At 59.7% G+C, this 23,754-nt stretch overlaps 1 protein-coding gene across 1 annotated transcript; it reads left to right on the forward strand.

Moving 5' to 3' along the window:
• The first annotated feature begins 1,893 nt into the window (after positions 1 to 1,893).
• PADI6 (peptidyl arginine deiminase 6) lies at positions 1,894 to 23,382 on the forward strand. The gene is made up of 16 exons (XM_015072949.3): positions 1,894 to 2,020; positions 2,722 to 2,905; positions 4,698 to 4,770; positions 7,321 to 7,388; positions 7,850 to 7,964; positions 8,999 to 9,124; positions 13,345 to 13,523; positions 13,785 to 13,888; positions 17,125 to 17,236; positions 18,353 to 18,460; positions 18,675 to 18,829; positions 19,461 to 19,617; positions 19,730 to 19,853; positions 20,945 to 21,015; positions 22,103 to 22,264; positions 23,107 to 23,382. The coding sequence occupies exons 1-16, from the start codon at positions 1,929 to 1,931 to the stop codon at positions 23,350 to 23,352; spliced, it is 2,076 nt and encodes a 691-aa protein (XP_014928435.2). The 5' UTR covers positions 1,894 to 1,928; the 3' UTR covers positions 23,353 to 23,382.
• The last annotated feature ends 372 nt before the right edge of the window (positions 23,383 to 23,754 follow it).

The following is a 23,754-nucleotide window of genomic DNA, read 5'->3' on the forward strand; positions in this document are numbered from 1 at the left end:
CTGAGTGATGAGGCAGCCTCACTGAGAAGCCGAGGGGGACCGTCTACACTGAGCAAGCGTGTAGGGAGCCATGGGAGTCCAGGTAAACTAGGCTCGGTTTGGTCAGAAGCCCACTCAGTTATCTTCTCGAGGGCCGCAGGGGTCATGCAGTCGTGCACATCGCAAGAATTTATTGAGCACCTACTATGCCCAGGACGCTTCTGCGGGTGCTGGAGATTCAGTGGTGAACAGGGAGCCCCTGGAGAGGAAGCAGGGTCCACTCTAGATCTCTCCGAGTCCCTTCCATGCCCAGAGGGGTCTCCATCCTCCAGGCCGGGAGCGCTCGTCCTCACGGTGCTCAGAACCCCCGCACAAGGCTGGGCTACCCCAGGGCAGCGAGGAGGGCACAGCTCCCAGGCTGTCTGGCTCCAGAACCCAGAGCCCAGCCCTCAGCGACCCCTCCCTCGTCCGACCATCCCCTCCCTCCAGCCCCCCTCCTGGCCAGCGTGTGTGTGAGCAGACGGGCAGGGAGGTGCGTGGGTGCGGGTGAGTGCATACATGGGCTGTATTTTGCCGCTTTCAGCCCAACCAGAAGGGCCTTGGGGGTCTTCCTGGCCAACCCGCTGCCTCCGAGAGCCCCCTAAACAAAACCACCCCTGATAGCTACGCTGCAAGCTTCCGGCTTCCAAAGAGGGAGGTTTCTCCTTCTCAGTCCTTAATCTAACAAGCCTGGCTGACCGAGCAGTCTCCACTCAGGACCCAGCCTGCGCCCCCAGGGCTGTGACACACGGGTCACGCATCACAGCGTTGTGCGTCAGGGCAAAAGCCCCAACCCAAATACGTCTGCAGAGAACGGTGTGGCCCTGCTCGGAGTACTACGGAGCCACGAGCAAGGGTAAGGATGCTTTTCACGTGCTGCTAGGAAGTGCTTCCCTCCGAGTTCCACCATCCAGTGCAAACAGCGGGATACGGATCCTGCGGAGCACCTACTGCCGTTTACATAAAAATAAGAGGGGGGGGGGAGGATACGGACACGTGTGTGCTTGGTCCCGTGCAGGAGGCGCCCTCTGTTGCAAGCCTCTTTGAACTCGGGCCCGTGTGAACGAGGTAGCCGTTCAAGAATAACCCGTAACATGAAACGTCAAATGTGGAACGAACACACAGCTTTCAAGTCAGCTGGTGAGTCCCTTGGGCCGGGGGAGGAGCTCTTTGCCCAGTGAGCTCAGGGAAGACGAGGAGCGGCTGGCGACCTGGGCTCCGCAGGGGCCCCTCCACTCGCGCGTGCCATCCGGGCCCTCGCTGTGTTCCCTCCGGGAGCGGCTGACACCGCTGTGGACAAGGAGCGCCGCCCCCCACCCTGCCACCGCCGCCCCCTCACCACCTGGGGATGGGCCGCACCCCAGACCCGCCGGGCCCAGGCATCTAGAACGTTATCGAGCCTCCCGATCATTTTTGCAACTAGCGTGTGGCCTCGGAAACGCTGGTCCAGCGCTTGGCCGGGCTCTGCTCCTCGTTTGCCAGGACAGACACACGCCCGAGAGGCCCCAGAGCCCGGCGATGTCGCCACGTGCTGCCATCCTGCCCACTCCCCCCCACACCCCACGCCAGCCTCCCAGCGCCCCCCTTGCTCCCAGCTGAAGGCCAGAGACCTGAGCAGCCAGCCGCAGATGCCCTGGATCTGTGGGAACTGGCTGCCTGATGGATTAGTGACGACGGGGCTCAGACCCCACCCCACCCCCACCCCCCATCGGCAAGTCCCAGTGGAGCAAATCAGTCACACCTGGGCAGCTGCTGAAGCCTTAACAAGGCAGGGGTGAGGGGGGTGGGCCGGAGAGGGCCTGAGCCCTTAAGAGGGGAGGGCAGGGGGTGGGGGGAGACCCCGGGGTTATCTGAGGCCGCTGTGCTGAGGGAGGGTTGTCGAATGGGCGGCCACCTTGGAGGCCTTTGGCATGTCCTTCCAGAGCCTCGTCCACCTGTCCCTGGACGGCCCCGTCCATGCCCTCTGCGTGCTGGGTGTGGACATCTGCTTGGATCTCAGTGGGTGAGGAGCTGGCTCCGGGGGTGGGTCTGAGCAGGGAGGCTGGTGCCTGCTCCCCCCCCTCCCGCCCCATCCCGCGCTGGGGTTGGCCCTAGGCTGCGTGGGGGTCGGGGGTCACCTCCCTTCCCTGCGTCTTCGGGTCCTGCCTCATCTCAGGGAGCCAGGGTGGGTGTCGAAGGGCCCCCCGGTCCTGACGCTGCGGGGTTCTGACCCCATTCCTGCGTCTGCCCCGGGTGGGCTGTGGGACCTTAGCGAAACAAGCACCTTGCCTCTTCTGTCCTCTTGCCCGTGAAATAGGGGTGGGGCTGGCTCTCCAGGAGGCCATAAAGATTGAGTGAGGGGGGCTTCTGTGAACTGGAGCCTTAGTTGGGGGGGTGACTTAGTTAGGGGTGGCCTCCCCACCATCCCCAGGACTAGGTCATGTTTCTTCCCCTGTAGGGATCCCTTCCAGCTTAAGCCGCTCCTCCCTCCATGGGTTTATAAATAAGATGCAGCTTTGGTAACTTCTGGAGCCTCGGTGGGAGGGTGCGATCCAGGCTAGAGCCTCCGTGGGAGGGAGAACAGGGCTCCTTGCAGTGGGGGGCAGTGGGAGTGGGGCTGAAGTTGTGTGAGGACCACAAAAGTGCCCTAAGGAGAGAGAGGGTGAGGGGCCGTCCCCTGAGGTTCTTATGCCCTAGAGTCTGTCTCCTGGTCGGGCCCAGCAGGTGTGCCCCGGAGAAATGCAAGTCATTTACCATCAGTGGCTCTCCGGGGGTCTTGGTTGACATCCACAACACGTCCCCGTTAATGACCAAGGAGGAGATGGCCACGACCCGGTGGCCTCTGTCTGATCCCATGGATGTCCTGGTGAATATGATCTCCCCCAGCTCTGCCCCCGATGGTGACAAGGTAAGTCTGGGGCGGGAGGTGGGGGAGGGGAATCTCCCAGGGGAGGGAGCTGACACAGCCCCCCTCCCCCCGGGGGTCTCCCTCCTGAAAGCTGGTGTTTCCTGGGCCCGGAGTCCGTGACAAACGCAGTGCAGGTGTTCGGCATGACATTCGATGCCTGTGCCAAACCTGCGAGGTGGGCCCTCGGTGACCCCATTATACAGACAGGCAAACAGACTCACTGGGTGTGAGGAAGCACCCTGCCCAAGCCAGTGACCCACAGAACCGGGATTCAAGCTCAAGCACGTCTGTCTCCACCCTGTGTGTTCCTGACCAGACACCCGGCTAGCTTCCCAGCTAGCTGCTTTTAAAGTCCGGCTCAAAGGTTCTAGCAGCAAAACTCAGATGGGCTTTCTGGCTAAGGCTGCTCTTCTGGGTGTGCAGATCTTAGTGGAACGTAAGAGCTAATGTGTGTTAAGTGCATGATGTGTAATGGGTATCTTGAATCACGTTTCGAGAGGTCGGCCTGCCCCCCCTCTTCCACACGAGGAAACTGAGGCACAGAAGGACTGTTCTCGACCTAAATGACAGAACCCGAGTGGGGCAGATCTAGAATGTGAGCCCAAGACCGTGCTCTTTCTCCTGGGCGTGCTGTCTCCCTAATGCCCCGGTGGTGTCGGCGGGGTGGGGGTGGGGGGGTCAGTTCCTTGTAGGGCAGGCTCCTCACGGATTTGGCACTGGCCGTGGTTCTGGGACGGCAGCTGATGGCACTGCAGGGTGATTGGAAACCCCACCCAGACCACACCCCCTGCCAATTAAGTCAGCCTCTGTGGGTCACAGTTCCCTCCAGGTGACTCCAATGTGAGGTGAGGGTGAGAACACAGGTGAGGCCCGCTCAGGACTAGGGCGCTCGGCCAGCAGAACCTGCTGGAGTGGTCCGCTGGTAATTGACAGATGACAGGAGGGTGGTACACACCCGCTTCCGTGCTCTGTGCCCAGGGCTGGCGACTCCCTAGGAAGCAGGTGGCAGGCTTGAGCGCAGCGTGGCTCACAGGTGACCTCCAGGGCCGCGATCTATCCTGGCTGAGCCCGGAGGACCTGAGCAGCATTCTCTGCCCGGGGCTCAGCCTCCAGAACCATCAGGAGTGGCCCGCTGGGGAGACGCTAGACCTTGGAGGACCTAAATTTCCATTTGGGAACAGGTGATGGGTCACAGGCACGAGAGCATGGCCCCAGCTACTGGTTCGTTCTCTGGTTTGTCACGAAGCTCTGTGGCCCAGGCCACCGGTGGCCAAAGGGCAGGTCTTTGTCTAAAGTAGAAAGGCCCTCCCGGAAACAGTCTGGTGCAGGACGTGGGAAAGACCGAGTTCCAATTCCAGTCCCTACCCTGGGTGTCCTGCTTCCTTTTGAGTGAGTAGTTTGACGGTTGGGGGATGCTGGCCCACTGCTACTAGGCATGCGGGTGCAAAGTGGGGAGGACGGGGAGTATCCTCTAAATCTTGACCTCTGGAGCCAGGCGGCCTGGAACTTCAACCTTGTGCTGCCCCTTCCTAGTGGAGCGATGTAGGGCCGAGTGCCTTGGTCTCTCTGACCTTGGGGTAGAGCCCACCTGCATGGGATGTGGTGGGGCCACCGTGTGGAAGTGCCTGGTGGGGTCGTGGCAGGTTTTAGACGGGACTGTGACCCTGCCCCAGCTCCCAGATGTCAGAAGCTGTAAGAGGAGACCAAAGTCGAGTGGCTGGACTTGGGTACTTAGCCGAAGTCCTCTTCCTGTCCCCTCCCCTCCCGTGGGTTCTGGCTGCTGTCTCCACAGGTTCTGGTCTCCTACTATCTGCCTGATGAGGAAGTCCCAGTGGCCACGGCTGTGCTCTGCCTCACTGGCATTGGTGAGTATGTTCCCACCCCAGACAGGGAGCTGAGGGGCTCTCCCGGCAACAAGGTGGGTCCTGGAGGGGTTCACTCGACATGCCTGTTCACACGGTCCCTCAGAGCTCAGTCACTGCTGACCTCGTTCTCGGAGAGCAGACCTGGGGGTTTCCCTGGGCTTCCTCGTTTTCCATACCTACTTGTGGCCGGCGCCTGCCTCCTGCCTCCCCGGGTACCACTGGTGGTAGGTCTGGTGATTGGTTAATGCTCACATTCGATCCTTCCCCCTCTCATTCAGAACCCTCCTTCAGCAACTTGCTGCCATAGGAAGCCACTCCCCTTTCTCCACTCTTCTGGATCATTCCAGAACAAGCTATCCTCCCCCCCCCCTTTTTTTTTTAAATATCTATTTTTGAGAGAGAGGGAGAGACAGAGCACCAGCAGGGGAGGGGCAAAGAAAGAGGGAGACCCAGAATCCAAAGCAGGCTCCAGGCTCTGAGCTGTCGGCACAGAGCCCGACGTGGGGCTCGAACTCCTGAACCTCAAGGTCATGACCTGAGCTGAAGTCGGATGCTTAACGGACTGAGCCACCCAGGCGCCCCGCCCATCCCATCCATTCATTTAATGGGAGCAGGCTGTAACGCCTAGTCTCCTTAAGGAACAAGATGTAACTAACCTCTGCTCTCTGAGATCTGGTTCTGTCCTCTTCAAGCTCCACTCCCCTAACTCTGCACCCCCTGTCTGTCTTTGTCAAGTCCGACCCCCCACTGCCCTTAGGAAGGACCTGAACGACCTCTGCTTCACTAAGCCCAATAGTCTGCTCTGTCTTCCCCTGCCTTGACCTGACAGCAGCCTTAATACAACCGGTTACCCTTTGACACTTTCTACTTGAAACCTTTCGGGGACCCTGCCCTCTGTTTCCTTCCTACCCAGCCGGCTGTTCCTTCTCGGGTCCTTTTTGCTGGATCCTTTATCACCCAGCCGCCCACCCCAGCCTGGTGGGAGTGCCTCAGGCAGCAGGTCGCGTGGCTCTGCGGTCAGGACCGCCCCCCCCCCCCCCAAACTCTTCCAGCCAGGCATCTCCCGCCAACTTGACCCCTGTATCTGCTGACCCAGTGTTCCTTCCTGAGCGTCTAACCAAGGTCTCCAACTCAATCTATCCCAAATGGAACTGGTTCTACTTCCGGGGAAGATGGCGGAGTAGGAGGACCCCAACTGAACTCGTTCTCTCTCCCTCCAGTGCCTACCTTGCTGACGGTCTTCCCGTCACTGTGGACCATGGTCCGTGCTTCTAGCTCGTCAGGCCCCAACACTGGATGTCCCCCTTCCTTCTCCCCTCTGCCCACATCAATCCCCGTACCTTGCTGCTGTTTCCTCAAAGCTGGCTGGAATCCGGCCACAGGCCACTTGGATGTTGTTGGCTGGTCCAAGCCACCCTCCTCTTGCTTGCGTCCCTGCGTGGGTTCCCTGCCTCATCCTTGCCATTCTACAGGTCCACCCCTGACCTGGCCCCCAGAGCGGTGCGTCTCCAGAAGGCTATCTGATAAGGTCTCCGTGGATCAAAGCCTTCTGTTGCTTCTGCGTACCCGGGTCAGAGCTGGCCTCCCTGCCACCCAGGTCTTGTGGGTGCCCAGAGCACCCTGGCCGCTTGACTTTTGACCTTGCCGCTTGGCACTTCCTCTTCTAATTGCTTTCCCCTAAATATGGACACTGATCACTTTTATGCCTCCTTCAGGCCTCTGTTCACGTTTCAATTTGGGAGACTCCTCTGATGACCTAAAACTAAAACCTATCCCTCCACCTGCTCCCCTGTTTCCTATGGCGTTTCTACCATCGGGCAGGATGTGCATTTTACTTCCGTCTTCACCCCTTGCCGGGGGCGGGGGTGTGGGCGCGCACGCTCACACACTCTTCCCTAAGACTGAAGATGACGAGGTTCTTAGTATCTGGTCCCTGAGCATCCATACCAGGTGCTAAGTGTATGCGGCCATGGTGGTCTGTTTTCGTGGCCCTGACGTTCTGGCCGGGACCTAGCACATCAGATGGGAGCTATGAATAAAAACAGCCAGGGTAAAGGCACACGGTGGCCAGTGTGTGGCGGGAGGCGTAGAAGGTGGAGAACGTAGAAACTGTACGAGGAGCCTCGGTGGTGATCTTTGGGCAGAGCCTGGATCTTGAAGTTCTGAGAGGCTTGGAATCGCCACGTATGGAGCCTTTCCTAAGTCTGAGAGTGCCAAGAGCTTTCCAGAAGGCTGGAGAGCGGGCCCTCTAGGTAGGCGTCACCTGGGTAGAGGCCAAGTGGTGCGAGATCGCATCAGGACCACGGTGGAATCGTTCTGGGGGCTGCCGGGAGGTTGGGGGAGACGCCCAGATACCGGTCCTCTCCAGGCTTGCTCACGGGAGGCGGTCGGCCTCTGAGGAGCTTTCTTCTTCGAAGCTGGCAGCATGCCCGGGAGGTGGGGCATCCCTGACCCCTGGCCCCAGCTTCGGGCAGCGCTGGGATCACCTACCGCCTCGAGGCTCCATCCGGCAGGTCTAGGGGGTGGTGGTGAATTTCCCTCTTGTTTCAGTGGTCTCCCTAGACGTGGACATCTACCGCAGCGGGCAAGTCGAGGTGGCCAGTGACAAGGAGGCTAAGGTGAGGCTGCCCGGGGAAGGGCGTGGGCCCACAGACTCTCTCTGGATTTCCTAACGCCTCTGAAGTCCCGTTCCTGCAATACAGTCAGAGCTGATCCCGTCCATTTCTAGCTCTGCCCCCGAAATGAAAACGTCTGGGGACGCTGGCCCCCCATCCTAGCCTGGTTGTGCGGTTACCTGGGACCGGCCCTTCTGCATGGGACGGGTCTCCTCTCGTTTGCCTGTATCCCTGCTCCCCCGGCACGGAGACCAGGAGGGGAGCTGTGACCCACATCCAGCTTCCTCCCTCCCTCTCGACTCGCTCCCCTGACCTCACCCTCTCCTATTAGGCACTTGCGTTGGCAAAGAGGTCCCTGTCCCCCTGGAGGAAGTCTTGGCTCTGCTCCTGATGTGTGGCGGCGTGTTTGGGAAGCAGGATTTGCCCGGCTTCCTCCTGAATCAGCATTCCTGTTTCGTTTGCAGAAAAACTGGGTCTGGGGACCCAGTGGCTGGGGCGCCATCCTATTTGTGAACTGCAGCCCTACCGACAAGGGCCAGAGCATGGACAAGACGACCACGAAGGTGTTCTTTCCTGAGGGTAAGAACTGGCCTCTCGCTGTCCTGGGACCCCTGCCACCTTTGCTTCGTGGCACCCAGCGTTCCCTGGGGTTTCATTGCCACAGCCCTCAGCAAACGCAGATTCTAGGTTGAGGTCCCCCTCTGAGCCTAAGCCGTGTCTGTCTGTCTGTCTCTCTTTTAACGTTTATTCTTGAGAGCGAGGGCACAAGCAGGGAAGGGGCGGAGAGAGAGAGGGAGACACAGAATCTGTAATAGGCTCCAGGCCCTGAGACCTCCACATAGAGCCCGACACGGGGCGTGAACTCACGAACCAGGAGATCGCGACTTGAGCCCATCAGGATGCTTAACTGAGCCACCCAGACGCCCTGCGCCTAAAGTCTCGACTTGTCAGAGGCTTGAAGTTTGTAGCGAGGAGGAAAGAGGCCACCTGGCCCCGTGGGTCCTGATACTGGATAACAAACTGCTCTTTCCTGGCCACAGACTTGAGTGTGTTAACTTCCCTGGTCTCATTCTCCCTATCTGTAAAATGGGGATGATCCAGCTGGCTTCACGAAGTAGTTGAGTCTAAGTAAACACACACGAGGGGTGTGCGAGCATCTCCCTAAAAACCCTCTTGTGACCTGGGGCAGGATCCCTTCTGCCTTAGGCAAAAGCAGTCTTGGACCTGGTCCTCACCTGAGGTCGGGGCCAACGTTCTAGGTCTTGGCGGTATAAAGGGGTGCCCTGGTTCTCACCAAGGCTGGAGGGGAACCCACACGGAACTGGCTGTGCCAGGCCCTATTCTTGGTGTTTACGGGGGCCGTGCACTCCCCCCAACCGCGTGGGGTGAATGCTGTCCTAACTCAAAGCGGACCCCAAGGCTGGCCGGTTGCCTGTGGCCACGCGGGGAGCAAGTAGCCGAGACCTACGGCAGGCCCGGGCCAGAGCGGGAGCCCCGAGGTCCCCAGCGCTCCGATCCACAAGCCCCAACCGTGGGCCTTACCGCGCCTCCCTCCACCTCTGGAGCGCTGGCCTGCAGAGGCCCCTCCACCTTTTAACTTGTCTTTTGCCCAGAGATCAAGAGTCTGTCCCAGATGACCCTGAATGTTCAAGGGCCCAGCTGCACTTTAAAGAAATACCGGCTGGTTCTCCACACCTCCAAGGAAGAGGCAGAGAAGGCAAGAGTCTACCGGCCCCAAAGTGAGTGTTCTGGCACCAGCTCTGGCTTCGCCCATGCCCCCATCGTGCCGGGGGCAGCTGTGGCCACGTCACTCCCAGCAGGCCTGCTGGGACCTAGGGCTTCTGGGACCTAGGGCTGCTGGTCGGGGCCTGGTGTGGCCACACGTGTGTCCCGGGGACTCTCTGGCTGCCACTTCCAAAGACTAAGTCTGTACACGTGGGTGGATCACCCACGTGGCCCCCAAGCCACCTTCCCCCAGTAGGGGTGACGATAGTGCCCACCCCATGGGGTTTCCACAGCTGGAGGGGAGCAACGCGTACTGGCCCCATGTCCTCAGATCAGATAAGCTCTTCCCCCAGCTACTTCTTCCGGAAGAGTCTGTCTTCCCTCCTCGGAATTCCAAGAGCCCACCGTATGAAGTTTCCAGAACTCAGAGCCCAAGGAGCGGAGTAGCATGTGCTAGCATGTTCGCCCCAGGCACCACGCCCCACCCCGCCCAGCGGGAGCCCTTGCAGCCTGGAAGGCGGGTGGCACATCCCTGGCCTATAGGTAAAGGCACACAGGCTGTCGCTTAAAAAGGGGACACGTCCACCTCCAGCAGGGCCTCCTAGAACAAACCAGCCTTCTGGTCTACCTACACCGGTTTCGCATTCCATGCCTCCAGCTTCCTCAAGCTGAGGTTTAACGCTGCTTCTGGAGGCCTGTACCGGTGTGTTTCCTTCTCTTAAAGCCAAGTTTCGCTCGGCTGGGCGACCGGGCAGGGCTCTGCTCTCCATACCACGTCCATCCCTCGGCGTCCGGCTCTGGAGAGCAGGTCTCGGCCGCTTCCTCCCCTGCGCGCAGGGGCCCTGGCTCGGTCTTCTGCTCCGTCTCTTCTGTAGACCGCAGCTGAACTTGGAAGTGGCGTGGGACTGGCCAGGAAAGGCCGCCCACGTCGGTTGTACGCGGTCCTTCCCCGCGTGGGCTGGGAGTGAGCCGTAGACCCGTGGGTGTAAGCCTGGTTTGGGCCATGAGGACTGCTCTGCCCGGGGCTGCCCGCCGCGTGTGGATGACGGAGGCAGCGATCTGTCTAGCCTGAGGAGACGGACTCCATCCTCTGTGTCAGGCTGTCAGGGTCTTACTGAAGTTTCTGTTTGGTTGTCAAAGGACGCCTGGCTGGCCAGGTTGGTAGAGCATAGGACCCTCGATCTTGTGGTCAGGCGTTGGAGCCCCAGGTCGGGGGGAGAGATGAAGGCGTTTTGTTTTGTTTTTATAGCATTCACGAATCCAGGGGAACCGGGCGTGAGGCTGGCTCAGTCAGTGGAGCGTGTGACTCGTGATTGCGGGGTTGCGAGTCTGAGCCCCACCCTTGGAGCGGAGCTCAGTTTTTTAAAAATGCATTTAAAACCTACCGGGCAGGGGTACCCAGCATGCGGCGTTTTCACAAACCCTTAGGGGATTCTGCAGCAGGCTCCAGTGGGAGAACCACGGCTCTCTCTCTATACGCTAGAGCAAAGGAGTCCGAGGAGGAACTTCTGGAGTAAATCAACAGCCAGAGCTGAAGTTCTAGAAACCAAGGGAAGGAAGCCTTGCGTGGGGGCCATGATCCACCATGGCTGATGGTGTCGCTGATCAAATCGATGGTACAAAAAAATCTGTTTTCAAAACGACCGTCATTCGCGATCTGCTAAGAGCCGTGGGGCCAGGAGCCACGGCAAAGTGGGCAGGCTGTGGGTCTACGGCCGAGGACTCCGCCATAAAGGGGACCTTGTGGAGGTAGTGACTGGGAGGCTGGGGTGGGGGGATGTCTGAAGACGGTAGAACGCGGCACACCCGTGCGGGTAGCACTGACCCAGCAGAGGGAAGGGAGCGCATCTAAGGATGAGACTATGAGAATCGGGAGCCCTCCTGGACGGGAGGGGGACACCAGTGTCTAGTGGGTAGTGTCCAGGGTGACTCAGGTTTGGTCCTCTCCCAATGGGGCGGGGGGGGTCTTTTCAGCATGGTGGCTCCTCTGGCTGCGTGGATGCAAGAGAGCTTTATTTTTCTCTTTATTTTTGAGCACGAGAAGAGTGCAAGCAGAGGGAGGGGCAGAGAGAGAGGGAGACACAGGAATCGAGAGTCAGGTGCTTAACCGACGGAGTCACCCAGGCGCCCCCAAGAGAGCTTGATGGATCTGGCTTAACCAGAGTTGAGGTCTTGGTGTGGGAGCGGATGGCGTGTGCAAAGGAGTGGGTTTAGCCATGGTTCCCGGAATGTGTGTGCGTGGGGATGAAAAGAGGAATCGGCGGTAGGCAGGGTGGGGGCTGGGTTGAAGGATTGCAGAGGTCGGGGTCTAGGTGAGCTAAAAAAACAGGAAGGTGCCAACGAGCTGTGTGGAGGTGATGTCCGGGACGTGAGCGTGGAGATTGGCATCTGGGGCGGCACAGAGCCTTGGCTCCTTGCAGTGAGGTCAAAGGAGAGAGCAGATTGGCTGGATGGGCTGGTCTAGGGTGTGGCCAGCAATGGCTACTATAGTGGTGGCAACGAGTCTGTGCTTAAAATAGTCCACGGAGGAGGCTGAGGGGGGCAGTCGGGCACAGAAAGGAAGGAGCCGGTGGCCTCATCTGCGAGCGTGTCCTTCCACGGGACGAAGATTCTTGCGGGATGAAGAAATGGGCTGGAAGGTTCGAAGAACAGACCCCGTGGTACATGGAAGACAGAGCAAGCACAGCTCAGATCAGCGTTGACTCTGTGTGCTGGGGCTCTCGCTCTGGAAGGACGCATTCGCTCCCTGCTCTCGAAGCCTGCTAGGGGTAGACAGCCAGAGGCCAAGCAGGGGCTGGGGTGGGGGTGGGGGGGGGTGTGGCTTGAGGTCAAGGGTAGTGGAGCGGAGAACGGAGTGGGAACAGGGCAGGAAGGCACCTGTCTGGGTCGTGAGGCACCTTTTCTCCCTCCTCACCCGCCTCACGAGGGTGGCGGTCACAGCACCTGCCTCAAAGGGTAGGAGGGTGCGTGGGCGTCCACGGGCACCTAGGGTGGACCCTCTCGCTCCAGCACTCCGTGGGGAGTCCCCTTTGGGTGCAGCGGCCATGGGGAGCCCAGGGCCCTGGTGCAGCGGGAGGTGCCGGGCCCGCAGAGGCGGCTGTCGGGTGCCACGTGGTGGCCGGAACAATCCGGTGTGTGTGGTTGGGAACCCCGTGGGGCTCGAGCGCACCAGCTGTGAACCTCTGCATCCGGTCAAAAGGGCTGTGCTGGGTAGCTTCGGGGGTCCCTCCCACCCTGTCTAGGCTGGCCGCCTCCAGGCCTGGTTCCGGGCCAGCGAAGGAGCCTTCGGGCGGACCAGAGAGGCAGGGGTCCCCGGGAACGTTCCCAGCCGAGCTGTCCGGCCGGCACAGCCCGTAAGTGGCCGGTGGCAGGAGGAGCAGGAGCGCCCGGGGCCGGCGGCTGCGGTCAGTGCCCGTAAGGTTTTCTTGCAGAACTACCAATAGCTGGGCCGCGTCTGGAGGAGCACGGCCCCTACGCAGGCCACGGCAGTGCCGTGACCCAGAGCGAGAGGCCAGTGAGCCGGAGCCGTGCCTGTGCCCCGGGGGGTGGCAGTGGCCGCAGCGGCCCTCTGCTGGCACATTGGACCCGGAGGCCAAGGCAGCCAGCACCTGCCGGAGAGATCGGGGATCGAATTAACCAGAGACAACCACAGGGTGCGGTCAGCTTCTCTCTCTCTCTTCCGTGCGTGGCTTTTTGTTTCACAACCTGAGAAGCCGGAAGGAGGTGGGCTCCACACAGCTGATGGGAACTTTCCTTGGCTTCTCAGGAAACCCTCGGAGGCCAGCCAACAGGCCGTTCTCACGGACGCCTTCCTAGTGCTCACTTAAGCAGCGTCCGACTTTGCAGATGAGGCTGCCAGGCTCACCTTTGCCCCTTTAAGGCTTTTTAGGATATCTTCCCCGAAGGGGGTCAAAGGGGAGAACCACCTCCCGTGAGCCTTTACCCTGGACCGAGCGCCTTGAAGACAGCCGTCCTCCTCTGAGCCCCAGCCTTCGAGGTGTGACAGGGCTTTGAGAGCAGCGTCTGGGGGGGCCCTCGTTCGCGAACAAATGCTCGTTTGCGACCTCCTGCACGGTCGCCAGAACTGCGGGCACAGAAAAGCCGGCTCGGCTCCCGTTCTCCTGGGGCTGGGAGCGCCTTGTCCCTCCGACCAGAGGAACGAGCCTGACCGTCGGATGTGGAGACCGGCACTAGGCTACGTCAGCAGCTGGCCTGTCCCTTCTCTCCTCCTCAGAAGACAGCTCGAGCACCTTTGAGGTACTGCTGGGGCCTGGCCAGCACACCTGCACCTTTGCCCCCCTCGAGAACCACCTGAAGGAAACCTTCTACGTCGAAGCTGCGGAATTCCCGTCTGCCGACTTCTCGGGCCTGATTTCCTACTCCGTCTCCCTGGTGCAAGAATCTCCAGACCCGGTACGTCCCCCCGGTGTAGACCAGCAGCCCCCGCACCGGGGACTTTGGGGGAAGGTAGACCTCCCTCAAGGTGGGCAGGGACAGGGGAAGGCCAGGTTTGGCAAGGGAGAGCGCGGGTTTCCTGCCGCCTTTGGGAGAAAGCAGCGGGGGACGGCTGAGGGCCGGAGGCGGGTTGAGCTGGGCGGCTGGCGGCCTGCAGGGGTGCTGGGGGAGGGTGGATTCCGAACAAGCTCACTGACGGGACCGTGTCTGATGTTTCAGTCCATTCCAGAGACCCTGGTATACAAAGACACCGTGGTATTCCGGGTGGCCCCTTGCGTCTTCATTCCCAGCACACAGATGCCTCTAGAGGTCTACCTGTGCAGGTAAGAGGCCCTTGGGTGCCTGTGTCCTGTCCTTTCCATAATCTGTGTCTGCATGGTGACGGGGGTAAAAAGGACTACAGACTTCTCCCCGGCCAAGTGAGATCCTTCTGCCTGAACTGTCCAGTCCTCTCCCCAGGACGGTCCTACCAAAAGTCCCGTTTAAATGCGCATGATGCTAGAGCAGTGGATGTGACAGTCCCTCCCCCGTCCTGGGGAGACAGCGGCACGACTTCAGGTGGTGTCCTGGGTTGGCAAGCAGGGTGAAGGACGTAGAGAGGTAAGGACAGGCGTGTGCTCCGGGGACAGCCAGGGGACCTGGAGGGCCGGGAGAGAGCAGGTAGGACAGGACCCGGCCAAGGCAGCAGGGCCTCATGGGCTGTGACAGACCCCAAATGCGGGGGTTTAGAGTCCACTTTCTCCCACCTGGATGCCCACGGGTAGGAGGGCAACAGCGTTCTCACGGTTTCTCGGGCCCCAGCTCCGTTCAGTCTTGCGGTGACACCTTCCCCCGCCTGCCGGGCACTTCCGAGCTCCATCCTCTAGGAAAGCAGAAGAGACAAAGCCCAGGCAAAGCTGTCACTTGTCGCTGCTGAGGCCTGGAAGTCTCCTGACCTGCTTCTCGTGTGCTCGTTGGCCTGCAGAGGGCCGCGCCTGACCATGGGGAAGCCAGGACAGGGAGAAAGTGGCCAAGGACCCCGGCTGGTAAAACGGATGGGAAACCATCAACAGTCCTGTGTGTACGATCGCTCCGGCCATATGGAAAACCAGGGGTCCCAGCAGAAGGCAGGGACGAGTACAGCCACTGCAATGGCACAGGCCGGACATAGGACACAGCAGTGGCTCAGGCCAGCGGGTGGGAGCACAGCGGTTGACTCAGGGGTGTACTGAAGGTAGACCTCCCCACCCCATCCCACCCCATCCCACCCCATCCCACCCCATCCCACCCCATCCCACCCCATCCCACCCCATCCCTGCCCGACCAGGTTAGCTGATGCACGGGCTACAGAGAAAGGAGACTGTGCCCTGAGTTTGGGGTCTGCAGTAAGGTGAATGGTGGCATCCTTGCTGTGACATGGGTTGGAATGGGTGCTTTGGTTCAGATGACTTGAACCTAGAGGCACCTGTTGGGTTTCTAAGCTTCTGGAGCTCAAGGGACCGTCTTGGAAGCTCGAGACCAGTCCGGGCGGGCCTGGCAGGTGGAGGATGTTCAAGGCCACGAGCCTGGCCACGCCCAGCTGAGGAGCAAGTGCGCACAGGAGAGCTGGCTGAGCAGCGAGCTCTGGAGGGATCGAACACTTCGCTCTGGACAAGAATCTAGCAAAGGCAACCGCGAAGGAAGAGAAGCTCGATTAAAAGCCAGGAGGGTGGAGACCCAGGCGTTAAGGGAGGCGGGGATACCGGGTGAAACCCCAAGAGGAAGAGAGGAGACGCCATCGGGTTTGGCAAGATGCAGGGCACCTGCTGTGCAGCAAGAAACCCTGAGCGGTGGGTGCGGAAGGACTGAAGGACACCGGGAAGGGAGGACTTAGCAAAACTCCAAAGGAAATGGTCTGAACTGGGAAAGCAAGAAGGGGGGCGGGGGGGAGGGGCAAGGGAAGGCCATCTTTTTTAAGGTGGGAAACCAAGAGCAATACGGATGGAATGATCCAGCAGAGAAGGGTCTACCAGGAGGGAAAAGGCAGCTCCAGGAACCAAGCCGGCAGGACGTGTCCACAGGTCTGGTACAAGGACCGCTCGCCCACAGCTCCAGGAGGGAGAACGGAGCAAAGGGACTGGGGATGTCCTAGGACGGCCGTCCGGTGCTAAGGACCAGGTTAGGTTGTCACCAGGGGCTTTGCTCCAGCTGCCTTCAGTGACTGGAGTTCGAGGGAAGAAGAAATACGGAACTGGGCTAACTGGGGGGGGTGGGGTTCGGCTGCGTGAGTCAGCCCCAAGCACAGGGGCGAGGGTTTAATGACGACGATCCTAGACTCCAAGCCAACCGAGGAGAAAGGTCAAGAACCTCAGACAGCAGCTGAGGACCAGAGGTCCCGGCGAGGGTGAGCCGGAAATGGAGGCGGCAAAACCTGGCGGATGCCGGAGTGAGATCTTGGAGGTGGTACACGTGCCCCAGTGCGATACCTCATGGCGAGGGGGATCTCTACCTCCTCTGCGCCCAGGAGGGGATAGCAGATAGCCCTTCTGTGGGGGTGGGGGTGCTTCCACGGAGTAGGGCTCTCCAGAGGAATGCCCTTCAGAATAAAAAAGGAAGAGCTTAAGGGATTTTGCTGATGACAGATCCCCAGACCCCAGACCCCAGACCCCAGACCCCAGATCCTTCTACTTTGTCTTTGGAGATTGACGTTCACTACATAAGAGGCATCTGCTGAAAGCCTGGTCTCCTAGGACTCTCCCACGGAGGAGGTATGCAGGCACAGCGTGATCCAGCTTAGCCGCCGGCCTGCGATTACACCTCCTTCCCCCAGCACGCATCCGCAGACTGTTCCGGGCCTTGCCAGGGGCGCCCATCGGGTTTCTGAGCTCCCTGCAGCCTTGTCTGTGTTGACCTAAGAAATCGGTTCTTGGGGAGCATGGAAGAACAAAGCAAGTCTTGGGCTTGGGAAGTGTCAGAATTGAGACTCTGGTCCAGTTCCAACAGTATGACCTTGCTGGCGTTCAACTCCTGAGGATCTGTCTGTAAAATGAGCGGTCTTAATGCGTGCCTCAGACATCACTGGGCATCTCCAATGAGGAACATCATGGTCCCGTAAGCCTGCTGCTGTGCACGACAGCGCTAAGACCCCAGGGTCTACCCCCACCCCCACCCCCACCCGCCATACAAATGTGACCACCTCGTTGGCCCTCCCAAGGGGGCGCTGAGCTGCTTGGCTTCTTGGGAGAAAAATCCAGCCTCCTCTGTGTAGACTGAGGTGAGAGAGCCTGGGGCAGGGGTCGAAGGCATGCGCGGGGTGTGACTGCAGGGCAGGGACAAAGCAGGGTCCTAGGGAACCAGAGCAGGGACCAACGCTGGCAGTTCCTGACCCGACTCCGCCATGTGCCGAGTGCTGCTAAGCGAGACGTGCGGTAAGCACCGGCTGGTGCTCCAGGAGGCAGGAGAGGGCCGCTCTGCTCACCTTGTGGCCGGAGGCATCCTCTCTCCTGACCAGAAAGAGGTGCCCCACCCCCGGCCCTGGGGCAGCGAGGCCGTGACGGAGTCTTGAAGGCTTCCCCCAGGGTTGGCTTCTCTCCCGTGGCAGAGAGCTGCAGGTCCAAGGTTTTGTGAACACAGTGATGGAGCTGAGCGAGAAGAGTAACAGCCAAGTGGCATCTGTCTACGAGGACCCCAATCGCCTGGGCAGGTGGCTCCAGGTAAACCCCCCCCCCCCCGGGGCAACCCACTCTCTTCCCATTCGAGAAAGCACATGTTCAAGACCACAGAACACCCAGGTGCTAACGGGTCTGGCATGTTCACATGTTGGCGGTTAGAGCAGGGCTCCCCACTTCAGCGTCCAGCTCGACCTGGCAGGACCCTGAGGTCCGGCGCTCTGCTCCCCACGAGCAGCTGAGTGATGACCCTAGGCTGGGCATCGATCCGAGTGCTGGAGATAAAGCAGAATGGGCCAGATCGTGCCCAGCTCTAGCAAGGACACAGGACTCTCTAAGTCTTGTGAAGATGATGCCATAGGGAGTCTCTAGACAGTCGGGAAAATCTTCAAATTCAGGAAACGGAGCTGGCCAGACAAAGATTGGGGGTAGGTGCTAGATTAGACATTGGGGCTCTTTGGGCAGAGGCACCGCTGATGTGAAGGTCCGAACGTGGACATGTACTTGGAGGGTTTGGAGAACAGAAGGGCTGGGGTGGTGGGGGCTGGATCAAAGCGACAAGGTCCGAGGTAGGGAAGAGCCAGATCCTATATTAGGGACCTTTTTTTAAAGCCAAGGTTAAGGGGTAGAAACAAGTTCACAATGAGATGGGAGGGCATCGAGAGTGAAGTGTTCTGATTTAGGTTTTGAAAAGTCCCTTCTGGCTGAGAAATACAGAACTGGTCTTAGGAAGGAAGGGGCAAGAATCAAAGAGAACTGGCTGTGGGGCAACTGCAGTAACTTGGGGACGAGAACGTGGCAGGTTCCCCTGACCGGTGCCAGAGAGGAGCTCCCCGCCCCCCCCCAACCCTGCCCCGTCCCCACGACATGAAACGAGGCTTGTTCGTGGACGGGGTGAGGAAGGTGGGAGGAGGGATCTGAGGGGACTCTGGCTTTAAACGTGACGAGTAGGAGAACGGGTCTGGGCCAGCCCCAGAGAAGGGGATGCCTGAGCTGGGTGTCGAGGGCCAAGCAGGAGTGGGTGGAAGGGGGTTCCCGTTGTGCCCCTTCTTAGAGGTGGCCTGGGTGCGGGAAGCATTGTGACTGGTGGGCCAATAACACAGGCAGGAAAACTGGCCGAGGGAGCAGGGAGAACTCAACTCCGTTTTCCGTCTCCTCCAGGACGAGATGGCCTTCTGTTACACCCAGGCTCCCCACAAGACGCTCTCCTTTGTCCTCGACACCCCTCGGGCCCTCACGCTGGAAGATTTCCCCATGAAATACTCACTGGTGTGGGGCTCAGTTTGGCTGATCTGAACTCGGTCCAACCTGTCGGACCTGGCGGCTGCCGGGAAGTGATGGGGTGCCGAGGGGGAGGTCCCAAGTGGCCTCCTGGGGAAGGGGCGGGGAGGTGGGAATCTACCCGGAAGTCTGGATTAGGGGTAAGACTGGGGCCTAAAGCCCGTCCTTCCTAACACCCCTGCCCCACTGGGTCTCCTTCCAGAGCCCGGGGGTCGGTTACGTGATCCAGTGCACCCAGGACCACAGGGTGGCCAGCATGGATTCCATTGGGAACCTGATGGTGTCCCCACCGGTCAAGGTGGGAGGGAAAGAATACCCCCTAGGCAGGATCCTCATTGGCAGCTGCTTTTACCCCAGGTGAGGCACGAGACCAGGCGGTGGCCTCTTGGAAGGGAACTTCCACACGACTCGGCAGATCATCTGCTCGGGGACATTCTTAACACTGCCCAGAAAGGATTTTTGAGCCTTTGGTTGTCCTAGGAGACCCCGGGTAGAAAAAGCAGACAAACTTCATCCTTTTGACTCCAGGGTTTAAATTAGAAGGATGCTGAATTTGGTTGGCCTAGTGATCTCTAGGAGCTTCCTCCCACAAGATGTGTGGACTTCTTGGTGGCCAGTAATCGACACCCAGGAGATGCTTGTGTCCCAGGGGTCAGAATTTCTCGAGCTTGAATCCTCTGGTGTCGGTCCTGAGTTGGGCCGGAGTAAGAGATTCTTAGCCCATTGTTTATGGACCGGTCACTTGAGCCCAATGGTTAGAGCAGCCAGTTAGCAGAAGGGGAGCCTGATGGCTGATGAGAACCTGAGAAAGCAGAATGACCATGTAGAGGCATGGGCCAAGGGTGTGAAGGCCCCTCCCCCAAAAGTGGGGTAGGGGGGATGTAGACCAGGTCCTAACTGAGCAACTACCATAGCCCAAGGGGAGTAGGTGGTGGCCTAAACCACACCATGTTGGCTCAGGGACCCGTTCCTTCCGTTTTCCCCTCAGCAAGGAGGGCCGAGACATGAGTAAGGCCCTCCGGGACTTCCTCTACGCCCAACGAGTCCAGGCCCCCGTGGAGCTCTTCTCGGATTGGCTGATGGTCGGCCACATAGACGAGTTCATGTGCTTCATCCCCACACAGGACAAGAGTGAGGGCGAAAAGGTCTGGTGGGGGTGGGGGTAGGGGTGGACAGGGGGCCCTCCCACCTTTTAAAGCCCCTTGGAAGCTTCTGGAGAGGAAGCTAGCTCGCATCTGACCCTAGTTCTCTTTCCAGGGCTTCCGGCTGCTCCTGGCCAGCCCCAGCTCCTGCTACAGGCTGTTTGAGGAGAAACAGAGAGAGGGCTATGGAGACGTGACTCTGTTTGAGGAGGTCAGAGAGGATCAGCTCCTCTCCAACGGTAAGGAGAGCCCCTTGGCACTGGGGCAGAGGCCAGCTCCTTCTCTCCCAGGGGTCCTTCCCAGAGGGCCGGTTTTCTTCTGTTCCTCCTGCTTGAAAGAGCCTCAGGAAAGTGTAAAAGCCTAACCTGTACCACGGGACATCTGGTTCTGTCTCGGGGCATACAGACCAGGCAGGCAGAAGTCCTAAGGTAGCTGAGGGGTGGCTGGAGTATATGCAAAGAGGGCTCTGGGGGACGGTGCGGGGGGGGGGGGGGGGGGGGGCAAAACCAGGCGCTACCAACGCTCCTGTCTGGATCCACTCAGGGAATGTGGAGTTAGGTGCCTGGGCGTTGGGAGTTCAGGGGTCCCCTGGTCACCCCCGTGGAAAACCTCAGTGGACAGAGATAGCGTCACTGGTGCACAGCATTTCTGCTCTAAATGCTGAGGGAACCCAGAGAGGCGGTTGCTGGGAGGTTCTCTAGACCTTTGCTACCCTAAGTGCAGCTTCGGTGTCACGGGGGGTGGGGGGGGGGGGAGACTCGTTCTAGAAATGCAGAATTTCAGCTCCGCCCTCCCCCGCCCAGACCTGGTGAATCAACCTTTGGGGTGGGGCCCAGGGATCACACGGTCCTAGAAGCACTTCTAGAAGGTGACATCCAGGAAGTGTGAACCACGAATCACACACCACATGTAATGACTTTGTGTTCCCTCAGCTGGGGACTGGAACTGGGCATCCCTTTCCTAAAGACAAAGCCGTGGGGGAGCAGAGTAATCTGGTCAAGGTCATGGGTTGTTCAGGTCAAGTGATGCATGGAGCTGCCCGGGTGAGGGGTGAGTTGGGGCTCAAGTCACCTGCTCACCTGCTCCGGCTGCCTCCCCAGGGCCCGAGGGGCTGGTGGCAGCGAAAGCCCTCCCTGGGCTTTCGTGGACCTGATGTCAGTCCCCAGATGGGACATGTGGCCTTAAATTGGTCTTCGGAACCTGGCCAGGCCATCTGTCATGGTCACCGGGGCAACGATATACCCAGTTAGCTGGGCCCGGGGGGTCGGCCTGTCCCTGAAGGCATCGTTCCCTGGCCTACAGCCTGCCCACCCGCTCCTTTTTCCTACAGGGAGGGAGGCCAATACCATCCATCAACTTCTAGCTGATGAAAACATGAGAAAGCAGAACGAATATGTGGAGGTACGCGCCAGGGGTGTGAAGGCCCCTCTCCAAAAAGCGGGGGGAGGTAGACCAGGTCCTAACTGAGCAGCTACTCTAGCCCAAGCATCAAGAAAGACACCATGATCCTGGAGATCACCGAGCAACTGAGGAGAGTGAGGCGTAAGAGGCCAGGTGCAAACCTAAGCCATGAGTTGGGGGACTGGGTTTGATCCCAAGGCCTGTTCTCTCTGCCACTCAAGTTGCCCCGTGTCTGACCAGAAAATGAAGGAGACCCCATCCCCGAATCCCCTAAGAACTTAGCTCCAAATTCAAGAGGTTTGGACTGAGGGCCATCTCCATGCTTTAAGTGGCCCATGAGCGCTGTTCTGGGTCACTCAGCACCTCGGGTCTCAAGGTGTGAACCACTGACTGTGGGGAGAAGAGTTTCCCAGAAGAGATCATCCAACTGTCTGGGGGGGGGAAGCAGGGGCCTGGGGGAGGCCACGGGCTTGCCCAAGGTCACAGGATCAGCCCAAACAGCGTTGCCCACTGGCTCCTCACGGCTCCTAGTGGGGGGGGGGTGGTATTCTGAGCCTCCATGCGACGGGGGCCGACCTTTGCTAAACAGGGAAGGCCTCTTGGTACAGCAGGGTGGGAACCGCATCTCAGCCCTGGGGACTCCTATCCTGAGGGTGGAGGTCACAAACCCTATGCCTAGACCTGGGAAACAGGTGGTCAGAGAGAGGAAGTGCCCCCAAGGACGTGGGCAGTGCAACTGCTCACATCCCTTAAGGAAGAAGCAGGGTTCCTGCCAAGGCAGGACTTCCTCTTCGCCTGACCTTGCCCGGAGCCTCCGCTCTGGCCAGGACTGTGGGCCCTTTGGCCTCCATGCTACAGAATTAGGACTGGTGGCTGTCCCGCCCAGCCCAGCCCAGCTGTGGGATCCTGGCCTTTCCTCTGAGCCCCACCGCCCCTCAGAAAGGGAACCGTGTGCACAGTTATCAGAGGGTGGGCAGGCCACGAAAGGCTCCCAGCACAGGGTGAGTGATGAAGACAAGATGGCGGCAGTCAGGCCAATACCCCGGGCTCCTCAATTCCCCACGAACTGCCCTCTGCCGACCCGCAGAAGTGCATTAACCTGAACCGTGACATCGTGAAGAAGGAGCTGGGCCTGGCTGAGAGGGACATCATCGACATCCCACAGCTCTTCTGCCTGGAGCAGCTGACGAACGTCCCCTCCGACCAGCAGACGGGGAAGTTCTTCGCGAGGCCGTACTTCCCTGACCTGGTGAGGAGCGTCAGGGGTGGGCTGGGGAGGGGGTCCGTTCCGCCCGCTCTGGCTGGTCTCCTGACGTCCGTGGTGCTGGACCAGAGGCACGGGCACGGCAGACAGTGGTGCCTGAGAGGAAGGGAGGTGGGAGCTCCTCTCTCCCTCCTCAGGTAGGGAATGCCCCTGACGTGCGCAGGTCCCAGACCGGGTGACTGGCTAAGCAGTGACTATAGGCCAGGCCCTGGGCTCGTCCCCAAACTTGGAAGAAGGGAGTTGTGTCCCCCCGTCAAGTCTCAGGGACACGGGCCCTGCATTCATCAGTCACACATGGGTAGCTTTTAATTTCACAACACCAGTGTGGCCCTCTGGGCATGACACAGGCTCCTGGGAGCAGGCAGGGGTGAAGGTGGGGGGAGTGCCTTTGGGGAAAAGAGGCTGCGATTGAGGAAACGAGAAGTGGACAGAAGTCAACTGCCAGAGCTGGTCGGGGAGGGCATTCCAGGAGAGGCACCAAGACTACGGCGTGAAGGAGACCTCACGCCCGGTGTAAGAGAAATACAACAGAGGAAGGAACCGGGGAGGTCTGCAGAGGCAGGCCTTGGCTAGTCAGGATTTCGGTTTCGCCGAAACACGGCTGGGCTGGGCTGGGCCGTAGGAGGGTTAGGCAAAGGGGAGTTGGATTTTGCGGAGGGTGATTGGTGATGTCTGCAGGGGGCAGAGCCTATAGCGAGGTGCCCTGTGTGGGCTGCTGGAGGTCTAGCCCTGACCACAGAGGCAGCTGCGTTTCCCCCTGCGTGGGGGTGGGGCTTTCTTCCATGGCTCTGACACCCTACCCAGGCCTTGTCCATCCTGTCTGACAGCTGCAGATGATGGTGATGGGCAAAAATCTGGGCATCCCCAAGCCTTTTGGGCCCCAGATCAAGGGTACCTGCTGCCTGGAAAAAAAGATCTGCCAGTTGCTAGAGCCCCTGGGCTTCAAGTGCACCTTCATTGATGACTTTGACTGCTACCTGACTGAAGTCGGGGACTTCTGTGCCTGTGCCAACATCCGCCGGGTGCCCTTTGCCTTCAAATGGTGGAGGATGGTACCGGAGCCCCAGGCCTAGTGTGCCAGCCCTGCCCCAGCAGGAACGGCCCATTACTCACCATTCACCAGCGTTAGGATCCCCTGCCTCTTTGGAAGGTACTGCACCCCTTCCTTACCTGTTCACCCTGTCCCTCAGTATCCAGAGCGATGGCCAACACTGCCAGCCTGAACCCCTCAGAAAACGGTCTTTAGCTGAGAACCCATTAAAGTTCGAGCTGTTCTGAATGCATTTTGGCAGCAGCTGCCTTGTTTTGAGGAAGGGGTAACAGCGAAGGGACTCCTGGGGCAGGCTCTCCCACCTGGGGGGGGGGGGGGAGTGGCAGGGACAAGGCTGCCCTCTCCCTCCTCCCCGCCCCTTCTCCCCCATCCCTGTCTTTGCAGTGGGCCAGGGCCGGACGCAAACTATTGGGAGTTTTCTCAG

Source organism: Acinonyx jubatus, chromosome C1, assembly GCF_027475565.1.
Source record: "Acinonyx jubatus isolate Ajub_Pintada_27869175 chromosome C1, VMU_Ajub_asm_v1.0, whole genome shotgun sequence".
In the NCBI taxonomy this organism is placed as follows: Eukaryota; Metazoa; Chordata; class Mammalia; order Carnivora; family Felidae; genus Acinonyx; species Acinonyx jubatus.

Excerpts from the sequence above, each read along its gene's own strand:
- PADI6 (XM_015072949.3), top strand. The coding sequence starts at position 1,929 with ATGTCCTTCCAGAGCCTCGTCCACCTGTCCCTGGACGGCCCCGTCCAT. Across the intron at positions 2,906-4,697 it reads CTGCCCCCGATGGTGACAAG|GTTCTGGTCTCCTACTATCT; the intron begins GTAAGTCTGGGG and ends CTGTCTCCACAG. Across the intron at positions 4,771-7,320 it reads GCTCTGCCTCACTGGCATTG|TGGTCTCCCTAGACGTGGAC; the intron begins GTGAGTATGTTC and ends CTCTTGTTTCAG.